This window comes from Oryctolagus cuniculus, chromosome 4, assembly GCF_051225735.1.
Source record: "Oryctolagus cuniculus isolate XC-2025 breed Fujian yellow rabbit chromosome 4, ASM5122573v1, whole genome shotgun sequence".
NCBI classification, from domain to species: domain Eukaryota; kingdom Metazoa; phylum Chordata; class Mammalia; order Lagomorpha; family Leporidae; genus Oryctolagus; species Oryctolagus cuniculus.
This window is the reverse complement of record NC_142870.1, coordinates 139083100-139107615: the sequence shown is the minus strand read 5'-3', so window position 1 is coordinate 139107615 and position 24516 is coordinate 139083100. Positions and strand designations below refer to the sequence as shown.

Below are 24516 nucleotides of genomic sequence, written 5' to 3'. Positions count from 1 at the left end.
CAGCATCCAGAGAGTAAATGCCAGGGGCGCTGCTAAGGAGCCTGCAGCGACAGGACCGCCCCACAACAAGGAGTGACCTGGCTCCACACTTAATGCCAATGCTGAGAAACAAATTAACAAAATGATGATATTTAAGCTCCATTTTTTTAATGTTTCAAAAATGTTTCCTAACTATTCACTTCTGTGTGGTATTATGTTAGGAAGAACTAAACAACTATAAGAGAATTTGCCTTTTGGGTAAATTTCTGCCATTATAATATTGTCCTAGTATATTGTGCCCACTCCTCTGTGAGTTGATTGACTGAAGACAGACACACAGAGCTCCCATCTGCTAGTCACTGCATGGTTGGGGCTGGGCCTGGCTGAAGGCAGGAACTCAATTCCGTTCTTCCTAATGGGTGGCAGGGATCCAGGTATCTGAGCCGTCACCTCCCAATGTGTGCAGGAACAAGAAGGCAGAGTCTGGAGTGGACATGGGACTGGAATCCAGGCACACTGAGGAGGGACGCACGTGTCCAATCCACAACTTACCCCTATGCCAAACACCGTCCTTATGGACTCTTGATTTGCACCCCTACTTCACTTCAGAAAGGATCTGAGTCACAGTGTTAAAATATAGTAACACACACTTCCACATTAACGTCCACATGACAGCTTAAACAGCGGAGAGCGAGCCAGCGAGCGCGAGGGGTGCACTCGGCCAATCTTTAGGAGACCTGTATCGCTGTTCCCGAGGTTGGGGACCTCCCTTGGGCACTGAATTCACCTGAAGTTAACTCAGCAGCACCTTTTAACGTGGACCACGGTACCAGCCCCTGCACCTCAGCACGTCTGTGCAGAAGCTGCCACGACCCCTGCTCTCCCGCCTGTAGGCGGTCAGCTCTACGGCCTGGCCCTCCTCCTCTGTCCCCTCCACACTGCATTCACATACTTGGCCCTGCTTCTCAGCCTCCCTCTGCACGTGTTCCTGCCACCCCACCAAGGACGATGCCTGGGCCCTGTGGCTCAATCTCCGGGAACGGTTCTCGGTCCCTTCTCTGCCTCTTGCGTCCTTGTGCTAAAGTTGTTCATGGTCAGCCTCTCCGTTTAGAGGTCCTGGGAGCCGGCATAGCTGCTTCTCCTTCCAGCTTAGTTCATTTTTTCATGATTACTTTTTTCTTCTCTGTCTTTGGACAGTCAGCACACCGCCCCCTCCTGTTGCCCCAGTCCGTCAACCCTGGCTTGAATTTGTTTCCTTTGATATTTTACTTCCTTTGACACTTCTAACACCTGCTGTTTCAACCATTTCTTGACTATCATTTTTTCCCAAAGAAACCTTTTATTTAAGGAATACAAGTTTCATGCACTTCATGAGTACAACTTTAGGAACACAGTGATTCTTCCCACCCACACTGCCATCCCTCTGCCTCTTCCCTCTCCCATTCCCAGTCCCATTCTCCACTAAGATCCATTTTTTTTTTTTTTTTTGGCCAGACAGAGTTAGACAGTGAGAGACAGAGACACAGAAAAGTCTTCCTTCCATTGGTTCACTCCCAAATGGCTGCTACAGCCAGCGCGTTGCGCCAATCTGAAGCCAGGAGCCAGGTACTTCCTCCTGGTCTCCCATGGGGTGCAGGGCCCAAGCACTTGGGCCATCCTCCACTGCACTCCCGGGCCACAGCAGAGAGCTGGACTGGAAGAGGAGCAACCGGGACAGAATCCGGCGCCCCGACCGGGACTAGAACCCGGTGTGCCGGCGCCGCAGGTGGAGGATTAGCCTAGTGAGCCGCAGCGCCGACTGTGATCCATTTTCAATCAACTTTATACCCAGACGACCGACTCTATACTAAGAGTTCAACAATTTGCAAACAAACAAAAAAACACTGTTCCTCAACGGTCGAGACAAGAGCTGTTCAAAATCATTGCATCTCAAAGTTAATTTCACTGTTTTTTTTTTTTTTAGAAACTCAATTAACTTTAAAGAAGTACCGAAGAATGATACACCTTTTGCAAACACTTAGACATAACTATAACTTATGAGACATAAGAATATCTTCCACTTAATACATTAAAATAAAGTAAATCCTTGAGAACAAGTTTTAGCATTAATTAACGAAGCACCTAAGAAAACGAGGCATGGAGTTGGACACTTAGGCATAACTAAAACTTATGAGGCATAAGAATATCCTCTACTTAATACACTAAAACGAAGTAAATCTTTGAGAAGTTTCACAGTTCACTCTCATAATACAACTCACGGAGGACACAGGTTCTACATGGGGAGTCAGTGCGCAGTGACTCCTGTTGTTGATTTAACAAGTCTCACATATGACGTCAGAGAGCACCTGAGGCTCTCGACAGGAGCTGCCTAGGCTACCGAGGCCTTTTGAATCCACAAACTCCATCAGTATTTAGATAACACCGTGGGCCGGCGCCGCGGCTCACTAGGCTAATCCTCCGCCCTGCGGCGCCGGCACACCAGGTTCTAGTCCCGGTCGGGGCACCGGATTCTGTCCCGGTTGCCCCTCTTCCAGGCCAGCTCTCTGCTGTGGCCAGGGAGTGCAGTGGAGGATGGCCCAGGTGCTTGGGCCCTGCACCCCATGGGAGACCAGGAAAAGCACCTGGCTCCTGGCTCCTGCCATCGGATCAGCGCGGTGCGCCGGCCGCAGTGTGCCGGCCGTGGCGGCCATTGGAGGGTGAACCAACGGCAAAGGAAGACCTTTCTCTCTGTCTCTCTCTCTCACTGTCCACTCTGCCTGTCAAAAAATTAAAAAAAAAAATAAAAAATAAAAAGATAACACCGTAAGCAAAGTGGAAGTTCTCTCCTCCCTTCAGAGAGAAGTACCTCCTTCTCTGATGGCCCCTTCTTTCCACTGGGCTCTCACCCACCAAGGTCATTCATGTGGTCCTTTTTTTTTTTTTTGGACAGGCAGAGTTAGAGAGAGAGAGACAGAGAGAAAGGTCTTCCTTCTGTTGGTTCACCCCCAAAATGGCCGCTACGGCTGGTGCTCAGCGCCAGTCCGAAGCTAGGAGCCAGGTGCTTCCTCCTGGTCTCCCATGGGGTGCAGGGCCCAAGCACCTGGGCCATCCTCCACTGCACTCCCGGGCCACAGCAGAGAGCTGGCCTGGAAGAGGAGCAACCGGGACAGAATCCAGTGTCCCAACTGGGACTAGAACTGGGGGTGCCAGCGCTGCAGGCAGAGGATTAGTCTAGTGAGCCACGGCGCTGGCCATGTGGTCTTCAGAGTACCTAAACTCCCTTTCCCCTCTGTAATTCAACCTTGCGTGAATTCTATGGAGAATCTATGTTTCTGTGTCTGCACTCAGACCTCCTCAGTGCGACAGGCAGTCTGGAAACCAAGTTACTCTCCCATTTCCACAGCCATTCATCACATTCGCTCTCATTCCCCTAACCGCTGTGTGGCCACTGCCTTGACTCTCTGCAGGTGGCCTCTCCAATTCTCTAGGGAGAGCAGAAGCTGCGGCAGAAAACCAGAGAGCCGCAGACCTCCCGGTCACCTACACAGGGCCCATTCCTCTTCCCCTCCTCTCCCGGGAGAGGCCGTCACCCCTCTGGCTAAGGTCATTTCTCCCGTGAGCCCTTGGGAGCCAGACTGCCCACCTTTATCCCTTCTATCTGCCTTTATGCCCTGACCACTTCCCATCTGCATTCCCATCTGCATTCCCAAGTTCAAGGCTAAAAACCTCCCCCCCTTCTTTAGGGACAAATTTGAGGAAAGAGTTACTGGAACTTTCTACCTCAATTTCTTTGCCTCGTACCACAGACTCCTCAACCCACTCTGCCTGCACAATGCCATTGCACAAGCTCTCGGGAGGGTCTCAGTAGCCTCTTTGTCACAAGGCCAAATGCAGACATCTTAGTCCTGCTATTTCATGTCCCCAGCACCCGACTCACCGAGCTCTCCCGTCGGAGAACGCTCTTGCACAGCACGTGCTCCTCCTGACAACCCTTTCACAGTCTCTGCCAGGATATTCTACTCCTTAGAAACCTGGAGCCTCTAGGGGCCAGTGTTGTGGTGCAGCGAGTTGCAATGCTGTCACCCCGTATCAGAACACTGGTTTGAGTCTCAGCTGCTCCATTTCCAATCCAGCTCCCCGCTAACGCGCCTGGGAAGGCACTGGATGATGGCTTGAGCACACATGAGGGAGACCCAGATGGAGTTCCTAGCTCCTGGCTTTCGCCTGGCCCGGGCCCGGCTGTTATGGCCATTTGGGGAGTGAAGCAAGCAGGTGGATTATTATTCTCTGTGTGTCTGTCACTCTGCCTTTCAAATAAATAAATAAATTTTTTTAAGTGGAAGCCCTAGAGATTAATCCTAGCTCCTTTCCTCCATTTGCTCCTAATGTGTCTGTCCCTAGTCAATCTCATCTTTTTTTTTTTTCTAAAGATTTTTTTTATTTATTTGAGAGGTAGAGTTACAGACAGTGAGAGGGAGAGACAGAGAGAGAGGTCTTCCATCCGCTGGCTCACTCCCCAAATGGCCGCAATGGCTGGGGCTGCACCGATTCAAAGCCAAGAGCCAGGTGCCTCTTCCTGGTCTCCCACGCGGGTGCAGGGGCCCAAGGACTTGGGCCATCTCCTACTGCTATCCCATAGCAGAGAGCTGGATCAGAAAAGGAGCAGCCAGGACTAGAACCGGCACCTATATGGGATGCCGGTGCCACAGGCGGAGGATTAACCTAGTGTGCCACGGCGCCAGCCCCCTCATTCTTGATCATGGTTTCAACCACCTGTATGTTGGTGACTTTTAAATTTAAATCTCTTGCCACCTCCACTTGAACTGACTTAAATAAAGATAAAATTGTAGCTCCAAGTATCCCTAGATGCTCATAGGCGTCTGCTACATGGGCCAGCTCAGCTGTAGGCTATGAATTTAATGGAAGACTACGTGGTCTGCTGTGTGTGAGGGGTGCTGGGGGGGTTAGAGCGGGAGGTGACAAGGACAAGGACCCTATGAGCATGGCTACTGATGCTGAGAAGAGCTTGGGAGAACAAGTGGAGAAGCAGCCCTGAGCAGAAAACTGATTAAAGAAAGCTGAGTTCCCTGTGCCTGCATTTAAAGGCTTAGCAGTTGCAAAATGTCTAGAAGACAATTAAAAATCTACCTTTGTAATTTCAGAGAAAGGTCAGGATGGAGATAAAAGCTGGGGAACCACTAGCAGCGTGCGTGTGACCAGAGAAGTCACTGGGCCAGTGCACTGAGATGAGGCAGTACACCTTCCGGCCACAAGGTGGCCCACTTGTAAGGTGCGCTGAAAAACCAGACCAGGAGGCTCCCGGCTGTATTCAGAACAGCTCTGTCCAGGTTGTGTGCATGAGATGTGGGCAATTAGGTGGGGCTTTTTCAGCCAATTTAAAATCTGAACTGTAGGTCTTTCCTTCTCGCCTTTCCCCCTCCTCCCTGGACCTGCAGTTCTAGATCTGAGGCCTGAAATCCCAGTAGATGGAGCAGACAGGATGCAGAGAGCAAGATACCTGGACCCCTCCTGCCTCTCTATCTCTAAGGCCCTGCCCCAAGCCAGCTTCCCAACCAACTTCTGAATTACAGTGAATGCTTCCGAGTTACTTCCATTTGAGAATATTTTTATGGCATTTTGCTAAGAAGTAAAAAAAGTACAAACACGGCCAGTTGTAAAACCTGGCAAACGTCAAGGCCCTAGAACTTTAACTTGAACTACCACAATGCTGTGTAATGAAAAGAAAGCCACAGCTTCATACGCATCAGAAAAGGTGGTTTAGGCTTATAAGGATCCATGCCTATAGCAGGCTTTCTAGTAATTCTTTTTTTCTTCCAAAGATTTTTTAATGTATTTGAAAGAGTTACAGAGAGGGAGAGAGAAACAAAGAGAGAGGTCTTCCATCCGCTGGTTCACTCCCCAGATGGCTGCAATGGCCAGGGCTGGGTTATGCTGAAGTCAGCAGTCAAGCGCTTCATCTGGGTCTCCCCACATGGGTGCAGGGGCCTACATACTTGGGTCATCTTCCACTGCTTTAGCCTTAGAAGGGGTAGCCAGGGCTCGGACCAGCACTCTAATATGGAATGCCAGCATCATAAGTGGCAGAGTAATTTTTAAGTGTCATAATTAAAAACTATTAGCTGATAAGCATTCTTATATACTGTATGTTTCTTTCATTAATGGAGTCATTCCTCTGTAAGTTAGCATCCTACTTCACTTATTTAGTATTTTAAATAGGAGTATCTCCCTCCTATTTAATTTGCTCTGCTTCCAAAGAATTCCTACATCCTAAAGTGTTCACACAAACTTCCAAACAGAAAAACTCACCTGCTGTCGCTGTCACAGGGACTGTGGTGGTAACAGGTGGCACTGTGGTTGTCGGCAGTTTTTTTGGCCTGAATTTGTAGTGTCCAATAAATCCATCTGCAGTTAAGCTTAAATCTGATAAAAACTGAATAAGAAGTTCATTTCTCTCTGACACAATTGGCCTAAAAGACAAAAAAGACTTTCTTAAAAAGAAGAAAATACATAAAGTTCGATACCTCCTGAAAATGTAAAATTTCTGAGCTCTCCACTCTGCCCATTTCTGACACTAGACTTGCCATCTGTTCAAACTGTAAAGCTAAAACCCTTAAGAAGATGAAAGTCTTAAACCTGCTAAATGTGAACGCTGAGAGCTAAGGCCCAGTCAGCGTTGGTCCGGCGAGGCACTGTGCCTCTAGTGCCCAGGGAACGCGAATGCACACTGAGGGTGCAGGTAGTCTGCCCAGTGTGTGCAGCTCAGTTTCCAGAGACCCCTACAAGGTCACAGCAGCCACCGGGACCAATGCGACAGTGACCCTGAGGCTGCCCTCCAGGCTCCTCAGGGAGGCCCGATGGAAACTGCACAGCTCCTCTGCACCAAGACTCTGGGTTCCAGAAGGCCTGGGAAGGCAGATGCTGACCACAAAGAATCAGACAAATGTGACGTACCGATTTCCACAGTAGCTGTCACCCAGGGGTAAGCAAGCAATGCAGGGCTTCAAGGGACTTCTCTTTCACCTTTAAACTTTTAACTGAGTTATTTCAAAGAGAGACAGGCAAGCAGGCAGGCACGGGCGCACGCACAGCAGGTGGGGAAGGGAATGAGCGGCAGAGTTCTTGTCCGCTGGTTTGTTCCCCAAACACCCGCAACAGCCAGGGCTGGGCCAGGCCAAAGCAAAAACTCTGGAACTCCATCCAGGTCTCCCATGTGGGTGGCAGGGACCCAAGCACTTGAGCCATCACCTACTGCCTCCCAAGGTGTGCATCAGCAGGCAGCTGGAAGTGGGAGCTCAAACCCAGGCATGTCCTATGGGACGCAGCTGCACCAAACACCCCCACCACCTTAAATGCAAGTTCTAATGCATGGCTGCAGTGGAAGCATTTCTGCTTATACTCCCCATTAGCAAAATGTTGGGAAGGAAAAAGAGAAAGTGATTTCTGTTCTGCTGGTCACACATGACCACTGACGAAGAACTCTAATCTGGGGCTTGCTGGTGAGCTGGTACTGAAGAGGTAGCCGAGATGACAACTGAGGTTCAAAAGCTCTCTTTGGTCTTGGGGGCTAGTTATGCTCTACATGATGGTGATTTCATTCATGTTTTTCCATTAGTAAACTATGGTAGAAATAAGTTTGCTAGTTATAATTAAAAACTAATTGAGACAATTAACAAGTAGTTTAATAGAAGTAATCAGTAAATTAGCTAAACTTTTTTTGAGGCATCTTTGTAACTAACTTGCTTCTTAGGCATCATGGGGAAGAAATGAGATGACTCACTTTTGTCCCCTCTGATCAGCTGTCAGTGGAGCTCTGTGGCAGGGAGCACGGATCTGTATGTACTCGAGGGAGCACGGATCTGTATGTACTCAAGGGAGCACGGATCTGTACATACTCGAGGGAACACGAATCTGTATGTACTCAAGGGAGCACGGATCTGTACATACTCGAGGGAGCATGGATCTGTACGTACCCGACCGAGGAGAAAAACTGCAAGCCAGGGCATGGGACAAAGCTGAAGTGAGCCTGGTGACCCACACAGAGTTCCAGTCACAAAAGTGACTCATGCCTTCTAGAGTCAAGCTCTTCACAGCAATGGTCTTGTGTTTAAAAACTACATTCCATTAAATAAATGAAGAGTGTACTAAACATAATTCTCACCTGTGATTACAAATAAAATATGCTAATCTTGCATAAGCGATATAACTGCAGTAAGCAGTTTTTGTAAGAAGCAAAGGAAATCTGGAGACCATGCCAGGCAAGACTTGTGCGCGATGGGATAATTACTGGGATCATTCACCGCCGAGCAGAGGAAACTGAATTTTCTCAAGGAAGAGTATTTTCCTAATAAAGATGTATTTCTGTTATGCTGCTACTGGGCTTTGTATAAATGCAACAGAACCATGGTACAATGAAAGAATACTGAGAGCCAGGTGTTGTACCTGCAAATCACTGCTCCAAACAAACAGGCAGCCAACAGCAAATCTCACTCAGCTCCTCTCTGCATGGCAGGTCCCAGGAAGGGACGGAGATGCTATCTTATGTGACGCAGTCGGCTGTGTTAGCTGGCCCTGGTTTGCCATTCCAAGTCGCCCTTTCAATCATCACAGGCAAACATCAGGTCCTGCAAATTTTGCCTCCTAAGTATTACTTGATCCACATCCTCCTCTTCATCCCTACCACCCTCTCTGCTGCCTAGGCTTTACCTGGGCCATTGCAACAGCCTCCTCACTTGCCCCCCTGTTCACCTTGTCAAGCAGGAAGGTTCTAGAACCAATGGACCAATGGTCAGGCCATTGCCTGCTTGAATGCATGTGGAAGGCTCCCAGCTCTGAGGGATCTGGAAACTAACTTAACCCTCCTGCCGCATCTCTCTCAAGGTTAAAGTTCCAGAAATAGCATTTATTTCCCCCAAGTATCGTTGTGAATAAAATTCTCTCTTGGAATGAGTCTGTCCTCCCACCTGCCTCTGACTCACCCCAACTCTGCCTGTGGCCTCAGCTTCAAGAGGCACAATCTCCTCTAACAAGCTTCCTCTCATCACCTGTCCAGGCTGGGCAGGACTCCTGAAAACCCACCAGGGCTTTCCTCTGCCAATTACCTGCCATGTTTTGTTCCCTCCCACTCTTTATCTTTGCATTCTGCTTTATCTCTGTAAAACGGGTACCTAACATATTGCCCAGCACATAGCTTGGGTATAACAAATGTTTTTGGATGAAATTCCACGGTATAAATAATACACCAAACCAAGCCAGTAAGATAGGTGATGTCCACCTATCCCCAGTGCTCATCCTACACGTTTTCTGCAGCTTACTTATCTGAAAGCTGTTGAAAGAGAAAGATTTCCTTCTGCTGGTTCACTCCCCAAATGCCCATGATAGCTGGGGCTGGGCCACACCAAAGCCAAGAGCTGGGAACTCAATCTGAGTCTCTGACGCTATTGGCAGGGACCCAAAATACTTCAGCCATCACCTGCTGCCTCCCAGGGTACACATGAACTGGAAACTGGATTGGAGGTCAGAGGCAGGACTCGAACCCAGGCCCTTTGATATGGGAGGCAGGTGTTCCAAGTGGAGACTTGATGGACAGATACCTACCTGAGCACTCTTACTTTAACAGGGGAAACACTCTCCTAGCAGATTTTCTCGCTCTCTCAACTGCCCTACTGCAGGAGTATTCTGACCATGGAAAACCATTCCTCGGGACAGAAGCATCAGCTGGGGGGCTGGCAGTTCAGCTACTCTGATAGTCAAAGTGCTCAAAAATGACACGCAGCCGCCGCCTCCATTGCCTTCCCAGCCCCCACCTCAAAAAGGCAATAACTACTCTGAATTGTGTACTTATCGCTACCTTGCTGTTTCCTACAGGCTGAGAACACGTATATGCATCACCAAACAACACATCTGCATACCTTCACATATGTATAAACTCTGTAAAAATGAAATGGCACAAGGCACACTTTGTGACTTTTTTTCACCCTCAACACTGTCATGGTGAGGCTCATCCACTGTTTTCACTGCTATACGGTGTGCACCATGACAACTACTCTCTTGCTGACAGACACTGGGCTGCTTCCTGCCCTCCTCCATGGCAACAATACTGCTGAGAACATTTCAGGCAAGAGGTGTCTAGTGCTGGGTGCACCAGGAGGGCAGGACACATACTTTTTTTTCAGTCATAGGACAGATGCTCATTTGAAACTTCATTAGAGAATGCCAAATTGATTGCGAATATGGCTACACCAATTTACACTCTTTCTAAGATTTGTTAACTGTGCAGCTCTCTTCTTGGGAATGCCTTTTCATGTCTTTTACCAATTTTTTTCCATTGGGTTGTTATATTTTCCTATTAATTTCCATGATTTATTGATATATTCTGAAATCTATGTCTTCGATCATACAGTAACTACTTCTAGTTGTGCTTTCTGCTTAAAATCTATTATTTACTGATATTAATAAATCTGTGCTAGTTTTCCTGCCATTAAAAATTGTTCTAAATAATTTATTCTTTTATTTTCAAATTCCTTTATGCTGTTATTTTGGAGGGATATGTCTTCTGAATAGCATATACTTGGATTTTGCTTTTTTAAATCAAATTTAACACTTTTCTATCTTTCATTAATGATTTGGTCCACTTGCATTGATTCTAAGTGCATCTAGATATCCAACGATAATGGAATTAAAAAATAAATTTATTTGGGTGCCAAAAAATCTGAAATCATGCATACAGATGGCTTTCAAGTTTATGGAAAAAGTTTACCGTGAGAAATTGTGCATGGATACACAGATCTATGATCTAACTTACACTGTTGCTATGGAGAAACCCGCTGTCGGGCTATTTGTGATAATCCGTTTTTAACACCTTCTCTGTTATTTTGTGGTTTTACTGTAATACATGCAGGAATAGGTATCTTACCTGTGTTGCTTAAGATTTATTTTCTTAAATTTCATAATTGATATCTTTCATCTATACTGGAAAAAATTTTTTTTAAGATTTATTTATTTGAAAGAGTTATAGAGAGGTGGAGACAGAGAGAAAATGAGGTGCCTTCTATTTGTTGGGTCACTCTCCAAATGAACTCAATGGCTGGAGTTGGTCTGATCCAAAGCCAGGTGCTTCCTCCAGGTCTCCCACACGAGTGCAGAGGCCCAAGGACTTGGGCCATCTTTCCTAGACCACAGCAGAGAGCTGGATCAGAAGTGGAGCAGCCAGTACTCCAGGTGACGGCTTTACCCTCTATGCCACAGCACTGGGGTGGAAAGTCTCAGGTTTTAAATTACTTCTTCAGGCCAGCGCCGTGGCTTACTTGGCTAGTCCTCCGCCTGTGGTGCCGGCACCCTGGGTTCTAGTCCCGGTTGGGGCGCCGGGTACTAATCCCGGTTGTTCCTCTTATAGTCCAGCTCTCTGCTGTGGCCGGGGAAGGCAGTGGAGGATGGCCCAAGCGCTTGGGTCCCTGCACCTGCATGGGAGACCAGGAGGAAGCACCTGGCTCCTGGCTTCGGATTGGTGCTGAGCGGTGGCCATAGCGGCCATTAGGGGAGTGAGCCAGCGGAGGGAAGACCTTTCTCTCTGTCTCTGTCTATAACTCTACCTGTCAAATAAAAAAAATTACTTCTTCAAACAGATTTCATACATTGCCTCTTTACTTACAGAAAAAAAAAATTCTGATTAAATGTGCCTTAATTCCTTTCACTCTAGTCTCTGTGCCTCAGTCTCGTTATATTTTGTCTCCTTGTGCTATATTCAAGTAATTAGTTCACATTCATTTCCCAATTCCCTAACTCTTGCTGCAACTATGTTTTATCAGCAGTTTAACACATGCATTGCTTCTTGTTTCAATGATTACATCTCAGTTCTGGAAATTCTTTTTGGTTCCTTGTTAAGTCTGTTTGGTCATTCTTGAAAGTCTCTTGTTTCTTAGTCATACTTCCAGTGGCCTTCACTTTGTAGGCCCAATATATTTTGAACAAATTTCTTTAACCACACTTACTTTATATTGTCTTATAATTTTAATACATATATAACCTCTGTGGGCTTGATTATACTGTTTATTTGCGACTCATTTTTACGTTGGCTTTTCCTTTGTGTTTTGTATTCCCTGAAACTTTCCTGATAGAAATTCTTTTTTTTTTTAAAAAAAATAGATTTATTTATGTGAGAAGTAGAGTTACAGACAGTGAGAGGGAGAGACAGAAAGGTCTTCCTTCCATTAGTTCACTCCCCAAATGGCCACAACAGCCAGAGCTATGCCAATCTGAAACCAGAAGCCAGGTGCTTTTCCCTGGTCTCCCATGTGGGTGCAGGGGCCCAAGCACTTGGGCCATCTTCTACTGCTTTTCCAGGCCATAGCAGAGAGCTGGATTGGAAGAGATGCAGCCAGGACTAGAACCGGTGTCCATATGTGATGCCAACACTGCAGGCAGAGGATTAACCTACTGCGCCATGGCGCCAGCTCCAATAAAAATCCTTAAAGCCTGAGTTAGGATGCAACCTTCCAGGGGCTGGCATTGTCACGCAGTGGGATAAGCTGCCTCTTGCAATGCCAGCACCCTGTACCTGAACACTGGTTTGAGTCCTGGCTCCTTCACTTCCAATCCAGCTCCCCACTAACGTGCCTAGGAAGGCAGTAGATCATGTGGGAAACCAAGATGGAGCTCCTGGCTCCTGGTTTCAGCCTGGCCCAGAGCTGACAGGTGTGGGCCATCTGAGGAGTGAACCAGCAGGTGGAAGACCTCTCTGTCCACCTTTCTCTGTTGCTCTGCCTCTCAAGTAAACAAACACATCTTTTTAAAACAATGCATTCTTCCAGAGAAAATTCACATTTTGATTTGTCAGCCTCTGGGGGCGCTATCAACCTGGAAACTTTTCAGTTGTTGACTTGTTTTTTGGGACAGTTACGTAGCATGAATTCCATCCTCAAATCGGTGTGTGGGCTTATTTTTTGATGAGGAATTCTCATCAGAAAAATCTTTTTTCTTTCACCAAAATCGAAGGCAAAAACAATCAATTTTCTTTAAACTGGCCCTTAGGGAGTTAACTCAATCACACTGGCATTACTTTCTGTGGGCCTCCTGGCTTGTGACTATGACCCAGCTCAGGCCCAGCCATTCAAGGCCTTTGAGGAGTGAACCTTTCTCAGTCAGGGTTGCTCATTCTTGCTCGCTCTCTGCCTCTCAAATAAAACTAAAACTAAAAACAAAAAAACAAAAAACCAAGCAGGATATGAAGTACACAAGTAGGCGCTACTTACGCTGGGGGACTATCGCCACAGTACTTTCCGATTCTCTGGGCATCGTTGACTTCCCCGCCGTTGAACACAGCCACGTAATCGTATCGGCAGTAGTTATCTCGCTCTACGTCGAACTTTTCAAACTTTAATTCTATAAGCTTCGGAGAGAGCACAACATCAGAAGTGTCAAAACAGCACTGTTGACCAACTACAAATGGAATTCTCCCTCTCCCCAGACACATAGGACATATTTTCTTTTGCAAAAAAATGCATTCACCCTGTTTAAATGATTTTTTGTTCCATAATTCATAGTTAAAAACATTGTGGTATTCTTTTGCTCTCATTTTCTAACATTCCTAAGATAGTTTCAAACCCAGATCCACCCTGGTTATGGTCTTAAATGTAGGAGCTCTGTTCACTTCCTGTTAGAAGAGTACGTGGACACTAATGAACTCTATATATTATGACTAACTGGTTCTGGAGATCTGTTGTACCACTGGCTAACTATAGTTAATAATAACGTACTATATACTCGCAAACTGCTAGGAGTAGATCTTATATGCCATTGCCACACACACCTCTACACACACAGAAGGGTAACTGTGGGAGATGATGAATATGGTAATTGGCTTGACTGTGATCATATTTTTACAAATGTAATGTTGGGTACATCAAAAAAGCACATTGTACATCATTTTTATTTGCCAACTATACCTCAATAAATCTGGGAAGGGGGAGATGACTAACTGGATAACCAAGTGTGCGCTGGGAGCCATCTATTGATTTCATTATGCTCTGTAACAAAACTAATAGAAATGCTTGTAAAAAGTATTATCCAAGATGTCCCTGTATTAGTGCACGTCAGGGTATGGTGTATGCCTGGGGTAAGATGAGTGGGTAGAGCTGTTCCTCTTTTGAGGGAAGGAAACTGACATTGCTATCATCCCAGAAAGGAGTGACTTTTCAGGACCAGCAACTCAGGGAAGCGGGAACTGACGGCAGTGAGTTCCTGAAGTATGTATGAAATGTGCTGAGACTAGACACAGGCTACCCGGGATGTGCTGAGACTAGACACAGGCTACCCGGGATGTGCTGAGACTAGACACAGGCTACCCGGGATGTGCTGAGACTAGACACAGGCTACCCGGGATGTGCTGAGACTAGACACAGGCTACCTGGGATGTGCTGAGACTAGACACAGGCTACCTGGGATGTGCTGAGACTAGACACAGGCTACCTGGGATGTGCTGAGACTAGACACAGGCTACCTGGGATGTGCTGAGACTAGACACAGGCTACCTGGGATGTGCTGAGACTAGACACAGGCTACCTGGGATGTGCTGAGACTAGACACAGGCTACCTGGGATGTGCTGAGACTAGACACAGGCTACCCGGGATGTGGCTGAGTTCTGGAAAGACTGCTTCGCTGTACTGACAGACAAAATCTGAGTTAGAATCCCTAATTCTGACTTTGAATGAGAGTGTCCTAAATTATTCAAGTGAATAGGAAATTCTGATTTCATATGCAACTGAGCATTTCTTCAATCAGCATCTCCAGTATGTGAATCAAAGACTATCTCCCGAGTTCATTACTACTCATGGCATCCAGAAGCAGGAGAACACACTCTTGCTGGGTAGCAGGTGGGCAGGAGCCCTCAGTAACCTCAGGGAAGCTAATGGACAGTGATTTCCATTTGACAGTGAGCATTAATTTGCATTAGCTAAAGACGACTCAGACACAGCCATCTGAGAGAGAATGGCAATGGCAGATGGACATAAAGGTATATTTTGGTGTTAAGCATAATTGCCACACATCTACATATTCACCTACCTCTAAACAGTCAGTGCCAGTGATGGGTGACTAATAGCTTATTCATGTTGTAAATTTAAATTACTTCCTCTTTGAGTCCACTGACTTCTCACTAGTAACTAATATTTTCCAGTTTATTAAAAAACTGGCTGAATTTTCTGTACTAAGAAATCAGTCATGTAAAAACCTTTGGAGAGAAGATTTTTCTAAAAAACAATGAATAAGAAAATAAAGGAGAAAGCCATGATTAAAAGTGGAGGCAATTTCTTGAAAGTAGAAACTTCCCACAGACTTGCATAATATTATTTTCCTATTATATTTTTCTTTGGACAGAGCTACCAGTGATTTCAAACACTGGAACAATGATTGAAAACTCAATTGGCTGAAGCCCAAAACACATTAGGAAACTAAAGTCAGACTTAAAATTTCAGGAACCAAAGCGGAGAATGGTGGAAAGAGATGCTAAATTGTAATCTCAAAGAATAATTAAGTGGAAATTATTGGTCAAATACAAATGTCATGGAGAGGAAAACAATCAATACAATTTCAAGAACTATATAATGGCTTAAGCATTTCAGAAATAGAATTTAAACTACAAAATATTCAACAGATTTATAGAATCTTACATTCTTACATGAATGACTTCTTCTTAAAAAATAAAAGTTTTGGGATTATGATCAAAGCATGTGTGTGTGCACACATATGTGGTTCAAATCACTACCTGTATGGTATATTGGCCTCAATTTTTTGTGTTATAAGTATATATGTCAAATAGCATTGTACAAGCTCTATGAAAAACAATCTAGGAAAGCTTTTTTTTTATGTAACATTTACCTTCTAGTGTTGGGTTTTGGTCTAGATTGTAGCATTTATAATTTTTACAGTTATTTTTAAGTCACAGAGTTTCATCTATTCCTATGCCAAGTTCTATCTGCAATTAAGTTCTGAAGGTGGTTTCCAGAAACAGCAAAAATTCCTACAAGCCAAGCTACTGGAAAATCCATCTCTCTCTAGTTTAAGCATCTTGTGGGGAATCTGCACCAATTTTCTATTACACAACCGAAAACACCCTCAAGCAGACGTCTGCTCTGCAGTGATGCTGTGGTCTGCTCTCGCTGGTCTCACAGAAGCGAAGCTTCCAGATTCTTGATTTGGTGACCGGGGTGACTGCTGTCAGGACGTGATGGGTTTGCCACGTGTGTGACAGGTGACCCGCAACACACATGCACTTGGGGATTCTGATCCCCACCAAGTTAGTCACTGCTAACATCAGCCTCATAATATCTGCCACAGGGTTAAACACCCTTATGTGAGATTTGCTTACCACCTGTGTTTTAAAAGCTGTTTTGCAAATCCTAATTGTATAATAGGAAATTAAATCCATGGACTTGCAAGTCAAATAGTGAAAGGGCGACTTCAAGCTTGGTCTCACGGACAAAGACCTGTGTACTCCGCTCTCATGGAAGCCCCACAACCCACAACCAGAGGCTTGGATGGGGGAGAGAGAGAGAAGTGGGCCCCTCCCACGCGCGGCGGGCAAGCTTTCTTCACGTTTGCAGGGAGCCTCACCTGATTCTTCGGGGCTATGATGTGCCACACACAAGTGACTCCTGCAGGGTAATCCCGGTCGGGCCAGTTGGGGGTTTTAAAAGAGCCAGAAGGTCTTTCAAGGCGTCCTCCACAATACTGATCTCCTGAAGTTATGAAATACAGAAAAGAAGTGCCCCAAGTTTACATCCTGATATTGATTACAACGGTACAAGCACGGGAAGATTAGGAATGTGGCATGTTAGGTGATACCAAGAGGGGAATTTGAAAAGTCCAAGAAAAATGCAGTTAAAAGGTAAGTTTATTTTGGTGCAAAAAATTTTACATCCATGCAGGTATGAGGGAGTCTTATAAAAATGTGTATTATGAAAAAACTGCATGGATTAAAAAAAACGCTGTACCAAAATAAACAACCTTTTAAAAAATTATTTACCTGTGAGACAGAGACAGACATAGAGACAGAGAGCAAACTCCTCCACTAGCTCACTCCCCAGATGCCTGCAGTGGCTAAGGCAGCACTGGACCCGGCAGATGGGAGAGGAGACTCAGTCTCCCACGTGGGTGCCGGAATGCAACTTCTTGAGCCATCGTGGCTGCATCAACAGGAAGCTGGAGTCAAGAGCTGGAGCAGGGTGCCCAACCCAAGCGCTCCAACGTGGACGCAGCTGTCTTAACCACTGGGTTAAAACTCCCGTCCCTAACCTTTTAGCTTCATTTTCCCACAAAAACTTTCTGAAGTCCCCTCCTTTAGTAGGTAAAGACAAAGGCAGGTCTTACGCTTTTTCTTTAAAACAAAAGGGCTATACATACACAATCTGCTGCACACACAACCCCACAAATGTTCTATTAGCCCGAGAGAGGGAAAGCGTAGAGTCAGAGTCATGTCTTCTTTTCTCTTTTTCTTGGACAAGTGAAGACAAAACCCTCTGAGCATGTACTCACTTGAACAGCTTGTAGGCTCAGTAAGTCATACAGTTTTTAGGAATCCTCAAGGCACTGGAAGTTATTAAATATCCACGAACAGGGGCCGGCGCTGTGGCATAGCGGTTAAAGCCGCCACCTGCAATGCCAGCATCCCATATATGGGGGCCGGTTCCAGTCCCAGCTGCTCCACTTCTGATCCAGCTCCCTGCTAAATCCTGGGAAAGCAATGGAAGATGGCCCAAGTCCTTGGGCCCCTGCACCTACACGAGAGACCTGGTAGAAGCTCCTGGCTTCAGCCTGGCCCAGCCCCATCTGTTGCAGCCATCTGGGGAGTGAAACAGCACGTGGAAGATCTAACTTTTTTTTTTTTTTTAAAGCAGTTTTGGTACTATTTAATTTTTAAAGTTTATTTATTTATTTGAAAGGCAGAGAGTTACAGAGAGGCAGAGGCAGAGGCGGGGAGGAGAGTGGAGGTCTTTTCCAGCCGCTGGTTCACTCTCCAAATGGCTGCAACAGCCGATCTGAAGCCAGGAGCCTGGATCTTCTTCCAGGTCTCCCACACGGGTGCAGGGACCCAAGGACCCAAGGACTTGGGTCATCCTCTACTGCTTTCCCAGGCCATGGCAGAGAGCTAGATCAGAAGTGGGGCAGCAGGGACTCAAACCAGTGCCCATATAGGATGCTGGCAGTGCAGACGGTGGCTTTACCCACTATGCCACAGCACCAGCTCTTCAGTCTGTAATTTTTTTTTGACAGGCAGAGTGGACAGTGAGAGAGAGAGAGAGAGAAAGGTCTTCCTTTTTCTGTTGGTTTACCCTCCAATGGCTGCTGCGGCCGGCACACCGCGCTGATCCAAAGCCAGGAGCCAGGTGCTTCTCCTGGTCTCCCATGGGGTGCAGGGCCCAAGCACTTGGGCCATCCTCCACTGTACTCCCAGGCCACAGCAGAGAGCTGGACTGGAACAGGGGCAACCGGGACAGAATCCGGCACCCCGACCGGGACTAGAACCCGGTGTGCCGGCACCACAAGGCGGAGGATTAGCCTATTGAGCCACGGCGCCAGCTTGAATCATTTTTCAAGACTTACTTTATTTATTTGAAAGGCAGAGTTACAAAGATAAAGAGAGAGGGAAAGACAAAGAGATCTTCCATCCACTGGTTCACTCCCCAAATGGGCCAGGCTGAAGCCAGGAGCTTTTTCTGGGTCTCCTACATGGATGCAGGGGCCCAAGCACTTGAGTCATCTTCCACTACTTTTCCAGGCACATTAGCAGGGAGCTGATCAGAAGTGGAGCAGCCAGGACTCGAACCAGCACCTATATGGAATACCAGCATTGCAGGTGGCAGTTTAACCCACTATGCCACAGCACAAGCCCCTAAAATAAATCTTAAAAAAATGTTTTTCATTTCCTGATAATTATGATACCAGTTTTTCCTGAATTTATTGCCCATTCATATCTTCCTTCGTGAAGCATCTGTTCAAGTGTTTTGTCCACTTATATTCAGTGGGATCTTTATCTTTTTATCAGAGTTCTATGAGTTCCTTGACTATCCTGAATATAAGTCCTTTATTATATATGTTCTAGTTATTAGATATTTCTCTCACAGGTTGTCTATCTGTATTTCTAACAATGTATTTTTGTCAACACTAGTTTTTTTTTTTTTTTAATGAAGTTTGCATAGTACATGTTTTCTGTCCCTTTATTTTCAACCTATTTTGGTCTTTGTATTTCAAGTGCTTTCTTGTAGACAACATACAGTTGGGTCCTGCTCCTTAATGCATTCTCACGATAACTATCTTCTACTTAGAGTAGTGATCCTTTATCATATTTGCTGATATGCTTGGATTTAGTCTGCCATGTATTATTGTTTCCCATTTGTCTCACCTTTCTTTTGTTCTCTTTCTGCCACCTTTGTGGCAGATGGATTCTAGTATTCTAATTTAAGCAACTCTATTTTAATCTCACAGCTTTTTGCTGTAATTCTTGCACTGTAATAGGTGCTCTCGGGATTACAGTATGCACCTTTAATTTGTCACAATCCACTTAGCATTAACGATGTGCTTCTTCAGATAGTGTACGTGCATGTAGGTGTATAAGCACAGCACTGTAGTTCCACTCACCTCTCTGTACTTTGACTGTCAAACATGTTACATGATACAGTGCATACATGTTAATGATATAGTGCATATTCTACAATACACTGGAAAGTTGGTTTTTCCACAAGTAAAAATAATTTTGAGCAAAATAAGAAAAGCAGCTGGCACCGCGGCTCAATAGGCTAATCCTCCGCCTTGCAGCGCAGGCACACCGGGTTCTAGTTCTGGTCGGGGTGCCAGATTCTGTCCCGGTTGCTCCTCTTCCAGGCCAGCTCTCTGCTGTGGCCAGGGAAGTGCAGTGGAGGATCTCCCAAGTACCTGGGCCCTGCACCCCATGGGAGACCAGGAGAAGCACCTGGCTCCTGCCATCGGATCAGCACAGTGCGCCGGCTGCGGCGGTCATTGGAGGGTGAACCAACGGCAAAGGAAGACCTTTCTCTCTGTCTCTCTCTCACTGTCCATCTGTCCATTCTGCCTGTAAAAACACACACACACACACACACACACACACAATATACTTACTATTTCTAGTGATCATGCTTCCTCTGTTACCTTCATGCAACCCCTAGTGTGATATTTCTTTCAACCTATAGGATTCCTTCCACAGCTCTTGTGGTGCAAGTATGAAAACGCCTTTCAGATATTTGTAGTGCCTATCTGAAGTGTTTTCATTTTCATTTTTGGAGACTGGCTATAGAATCTGCTTAATGGTTTTATTTCAGCACTTTAAAAATACTGTGATACTTCCTTTGGGCTGCCCTTGTGTACAAAGCCATCCAATCAGCCTACTGTGCTTCCATAATGTGGCTGGTTTTAACCGATTTAAGATTTTCTTTTTCTTTACATTTCTGTAATTTAATTATGAGGTAACTACATATGCTTCATTTTTATTTATCCTGTTTAGAGTCTGTTGATCATTGTGGTTCTGCAAATTGACTTTCTTCTCTTAACCTGGATAGAGCCAAGTCATTATTTCTGGAAATAGGTTTCTGCACTACGGTCATTCTTCTGGGACGAAAATTCCAGCTACGTCAGGCCACCTGCTGTTGTCTCAGCGGTCTCTGAGGTTCTTTGGTTCAGCTGCTTTCCTCCTAGTTATGAGTATGGATAATTTCTACTCACGTTTACTGCCTCTTCTTTTAGCTATCTCCAATTTACTTGCAGGTCCATCAGGTTAAATTATTCAATTTCAGATTCTGTATCTCTTAGCCCTGGAACTACCACTTTATTTAATAAGCTTTGAGTAGCTTGTTTCTTATCTGTTTATTATCCATATATTTCCCTTTAAAATCCTACCAAAAAAACTTATAATAATTGCTTTAAAGTGCTTTTCTGCTAACTGCAATATCTGCATTATCACGGGTCAACTTTTCCTGACTTTTCTTCTTGACTATGGACACACGCTGCCTTTTTCATTACTTGACTGGCATCGTGAGTGAGACATTCTAGTCTGGACTGTGCTGTGTTCCTGCAAAAAACGATTAGTGTTCTGGGAGGCATTTAACTTGGCTAGACTCACACTCCAAGTCTGTCTCCCTGGCAGTGGGCAGCAGCTGTACTCTCTGTTCAATTCTTTCATCTTGCTTGGGGGGGAGGACGCTTTTGTGCTGAGCCAACTGGGCTCCCCCACACTGTAGAGTTCAGCTGTCAGACAAAGATTTGCATAGCTAGATACATAAAAATCATCTCAATTTTCTGTAGTTTCCCGCCAGGATTTCCTCTCAAACATCCTGGCTGCTCTGTCTGACCTCTGACATCTCCAGCCAGGAATGCTACAAGGCAGCCACAGCCCAGCGTGGATTAGGGAGTACCTTCCAGGGGGAGGTGAAAACTTAAAAATCTTGCCCGCTGAAGTCATCTTTCAATGGTTTCTACCATTGGGCGCTCACAAGTAAACATGTGACACGATATGAAAACATCCTAAGACATGGCACGGCATTAAATAAAAAGCTGTGAAATAATATGAGTGTATGATCTCATTTTTCTCTGTAAAAGCTATTTTAGAAGCACATAAGCAAATGTGGGCACACACAGAAACACACAGGAATCACTGGCCATGGGTATTTCCAGACGGTGTACTGCAATGGAGGATGGGGTGTGTCTGAGGTCTCCACGTGTGTACTTCTATGCAAGCCGCACATTTCCACTCCACAAACTTCTACACTGGAAGTTTTACAAGAATGTGTGGATTTTTGTTTTCTGAAGACTAATTTTCTTTTAATGGTCTCCTGATGGTTTGGGGACATCCACCAGCTCTCTGGTTGAGAGGACCTGCTCTTAGGCTTTGGATTAAAGGAGCAAATATTTATATGTTTATATAGAGTGACGAGAGCAGTGCCGGACACCCAGCAGGTGTTCAGGAACCGTGAGCCGTCACTGTTGTGACTGCCATCATGTGGCTACCATACCTCTTTCATTTGGTTCGGCGGCAGAGAACATGGCCATGAAGCCATTGCCAGCCGTGTTGGCATCGGAGATCATCTGCACCATCATCTTGTTGCCACTGGACACGAGGGCTCCCGGCCGGAACGTGCCGCAGAAGCGCCCGATGCGCTGGCCATTGGCGTGGCCGTTGTACACATCCACAAAGTCATAGCGGCACAGGTTGTCGCTCTCCAGGTCTATGAATCTGAAGTTCAGAACAACGACCTTCCCTTCGGGGACCTGCCAGGGAAAGCACCCATTAGAAACGGCCATGCAAGTTATGCCTGCGGCATTCGCATCCTGCCAGTCGTTAGGTAACGATCCCACGATGAGGCTTTTTTCTCTTCTGAAATCTGAGCTGTGCCAGCGAAGTTTGCAGGCACACTGCACTCCAACTAAAACCCAAGTACATACGCCCTTCTCACAAATTCCACAATCCCCTAGGGTACACAATCTTATTCCTTAAGAGTTTATCTCTGGGGCCGGTGCTGTGGCGCAGCAGGTTAAAGTCCCAGCCTGCAGCGCTGGCATCCCATATGGGCATCGGTTTGAATCCCAGCTTTTCCGCTTTCGATCCCGCTCCCTGCTAATGCGCCTGGGAAAGCAGTGGAGGACAGACTAAGTCCTGGGCCTCTGCACCCACGTGGGAGACCTGGAAGAAGCTCTTGGCTTCGGAATGGCTCAGTTCTGGCCACTGCGGCCATTTGGAGAGTGAACCATCAAAATGGAAGACCTCCCTCGCTCTCTACCTCTCTAATTCTTTCAAATAAATAAAAATCTTTTTAAAAAAGCTTACTTCTACTAAGCTGTAAAATATGGCATAAGCTTTATTAATTGATAGACCACTGCTTACAAATATGGCCAGTTCTGATTGTACCTTAGTACATTTTTGCATATTTTAAAATACCATGTGGCTGGCGCCGCAGCTCAATAGGCTAATCCTCCGCCTTGCGGCGTCAGCACACTGGGTTCCAGTCCCGGTCGGGGCGCCGGATTCTGTCCCAGTTGCTCCTCTTCCAGGCCAGCTCTCTGCTGTGGCCAGGGAGTGCAGTGGAGGATGGCCCTAGTGCTTGGGCCCTGCACCCACATGGGAGACCAGGAGAGGCACCTGGCTCCTGGCTTCGGATCAGCACGGTGCGCCGGCCGCAGAGCGCTGGCCGCAGCAGCCATTGGAGGGTGAACCAATGGTAAAGGAAGACCTTTCTCTCTGTCTCTCTCTCACTGTCCACTCTGCCAAAAAACAAAACAAAAACAAAAACAAAAAAACACCATGTGACACCCAGAGCTGTTGCTTGGCTAAGAAGTACTTGGAATGTTTCTCACAACAAATACAATAAAAAAATCTCAAAACATACACTGCTTTTTTAAAATATTTATTTATTTAAAAGTCAGAGTTAGAGAGGGGGGAGTCTTCCATCCAACGGTTCATGCAATGGCCAGAGTTGCACTGATCCAAAGCAAGGAGCTTCTTCCGGGTCTCCTATGTGGATACAGGGGCCCAAGGACTTGGGTCATCCTCTACTGCTATCCCAGGCCATAGCAGAGAGCTGGATCGGAAGAGGAGCAGCCAGGACTAGAACCGGCGCCCATACGGGATGCCGGCGCTTCAGGCCAGGGTGTTAACCAGCTGTGCCACAGCGCCAGCCCCTACACCGTTTTGATGAAGTTCAAATGAAGGGTTTACCTGGCAACTGTATAATTCATTTACAAATAATTAATTTGGGTCCTGAAAAATCTGCATCAAATATTTATACTGCTTAAATTAACCAAATAATTGTTGAATCATCTCTTCTCAAAGTACTTGAGTTTTTGTTTTCCAGATGAAAGCTTACATACCAAGCAGCCTCAAAACACAATGCACGAATGATTTAAAAACTGAGCTTTTGCTTTTACATAAGATTTTCTTCACCATAATATCACAACAGGAGCCGCTGCTGTGGCACAGCGGGTTAAAGCCCTGGCCTGAAGCGCTGGCATTCCATATGGGCGCCGGTTCTAGTCCCAGCTGCTCCATTTCCGATCCAGCTCTCTGCTATGGCCTGGGAAAGCAGTAGAAGACTGCCCAAGTCCTTGGGCCCCTGCACCCACATGGGAGACCTGAGGAATCCCCTGGCTCCTGCCTTTGGATCGGTGCAGCTCTGACCATTGCGGCCATCTGGGGAGTGAACCAGCGGATGGAAGACCTCTCTCCCTCCCTCCCTCCCTCCCTCCCTCTCCCCCCCCCCCCGCCTCTCTGTAACTCTTTCAAATAAATAAAATAAATCTTTAAAAAATATATCACAATGAATTATGACAAGGAAAAAGTGGAAGACAATCACAAAATTTGCAAGAAAAGAGGCAAACTGCCCCAGGGCCTGTGGATGACTGTCTCTGGGAGGGGAAGGGCCGGCACAGTCCTGTTTCCTTGGCAAGTTCTTGGTCATCAGACACTACTTAGCAAATTCTGTTGATTCTTTCCTACAGTCAGCGTATAAATGGACTGCTAGCCTCGGAGACTCATTCCCAAA

General features: G+C 46.1%; 1 protein-coding gene across 2 annotated transcripts in view; it reads right to left on the bottom strand.

Moving 5' to 3' along the window:
* Window positions 1–24516, bottom strand: part of PCOLCE2 (procollagen C-endopeptidase enhancer 2) — an 87077-nt gene that overhangs the window by 5401 nt on the left and 57160 nt on the right. For both annotated transcript variants that reach the window (XM_089331095.1, XM_002716591.6), the window contains exons 3-6: window positions 21994–22249; window positions 16586–16710; window positions 13227–13363; window positions 6286–6446 (exon numbers count right to left, since the gene is read on the bottom strand). In XM_089331095.1, coding sequence (XP_089187221.1) covers window positions 6286–6446; window positions 13227–13363; window positions 16586–16710; window positions 21994–22078 — 508 coding nt within the window. In that variant the 5' untranslated portion in view covers window positions 22079–22249. The remainder of the gene's footprint in view (window positions 1–6285; window positions 6447–13226; window positions 13364–16585; window positions 16711–21993; window positions 22250–24516) is intronic.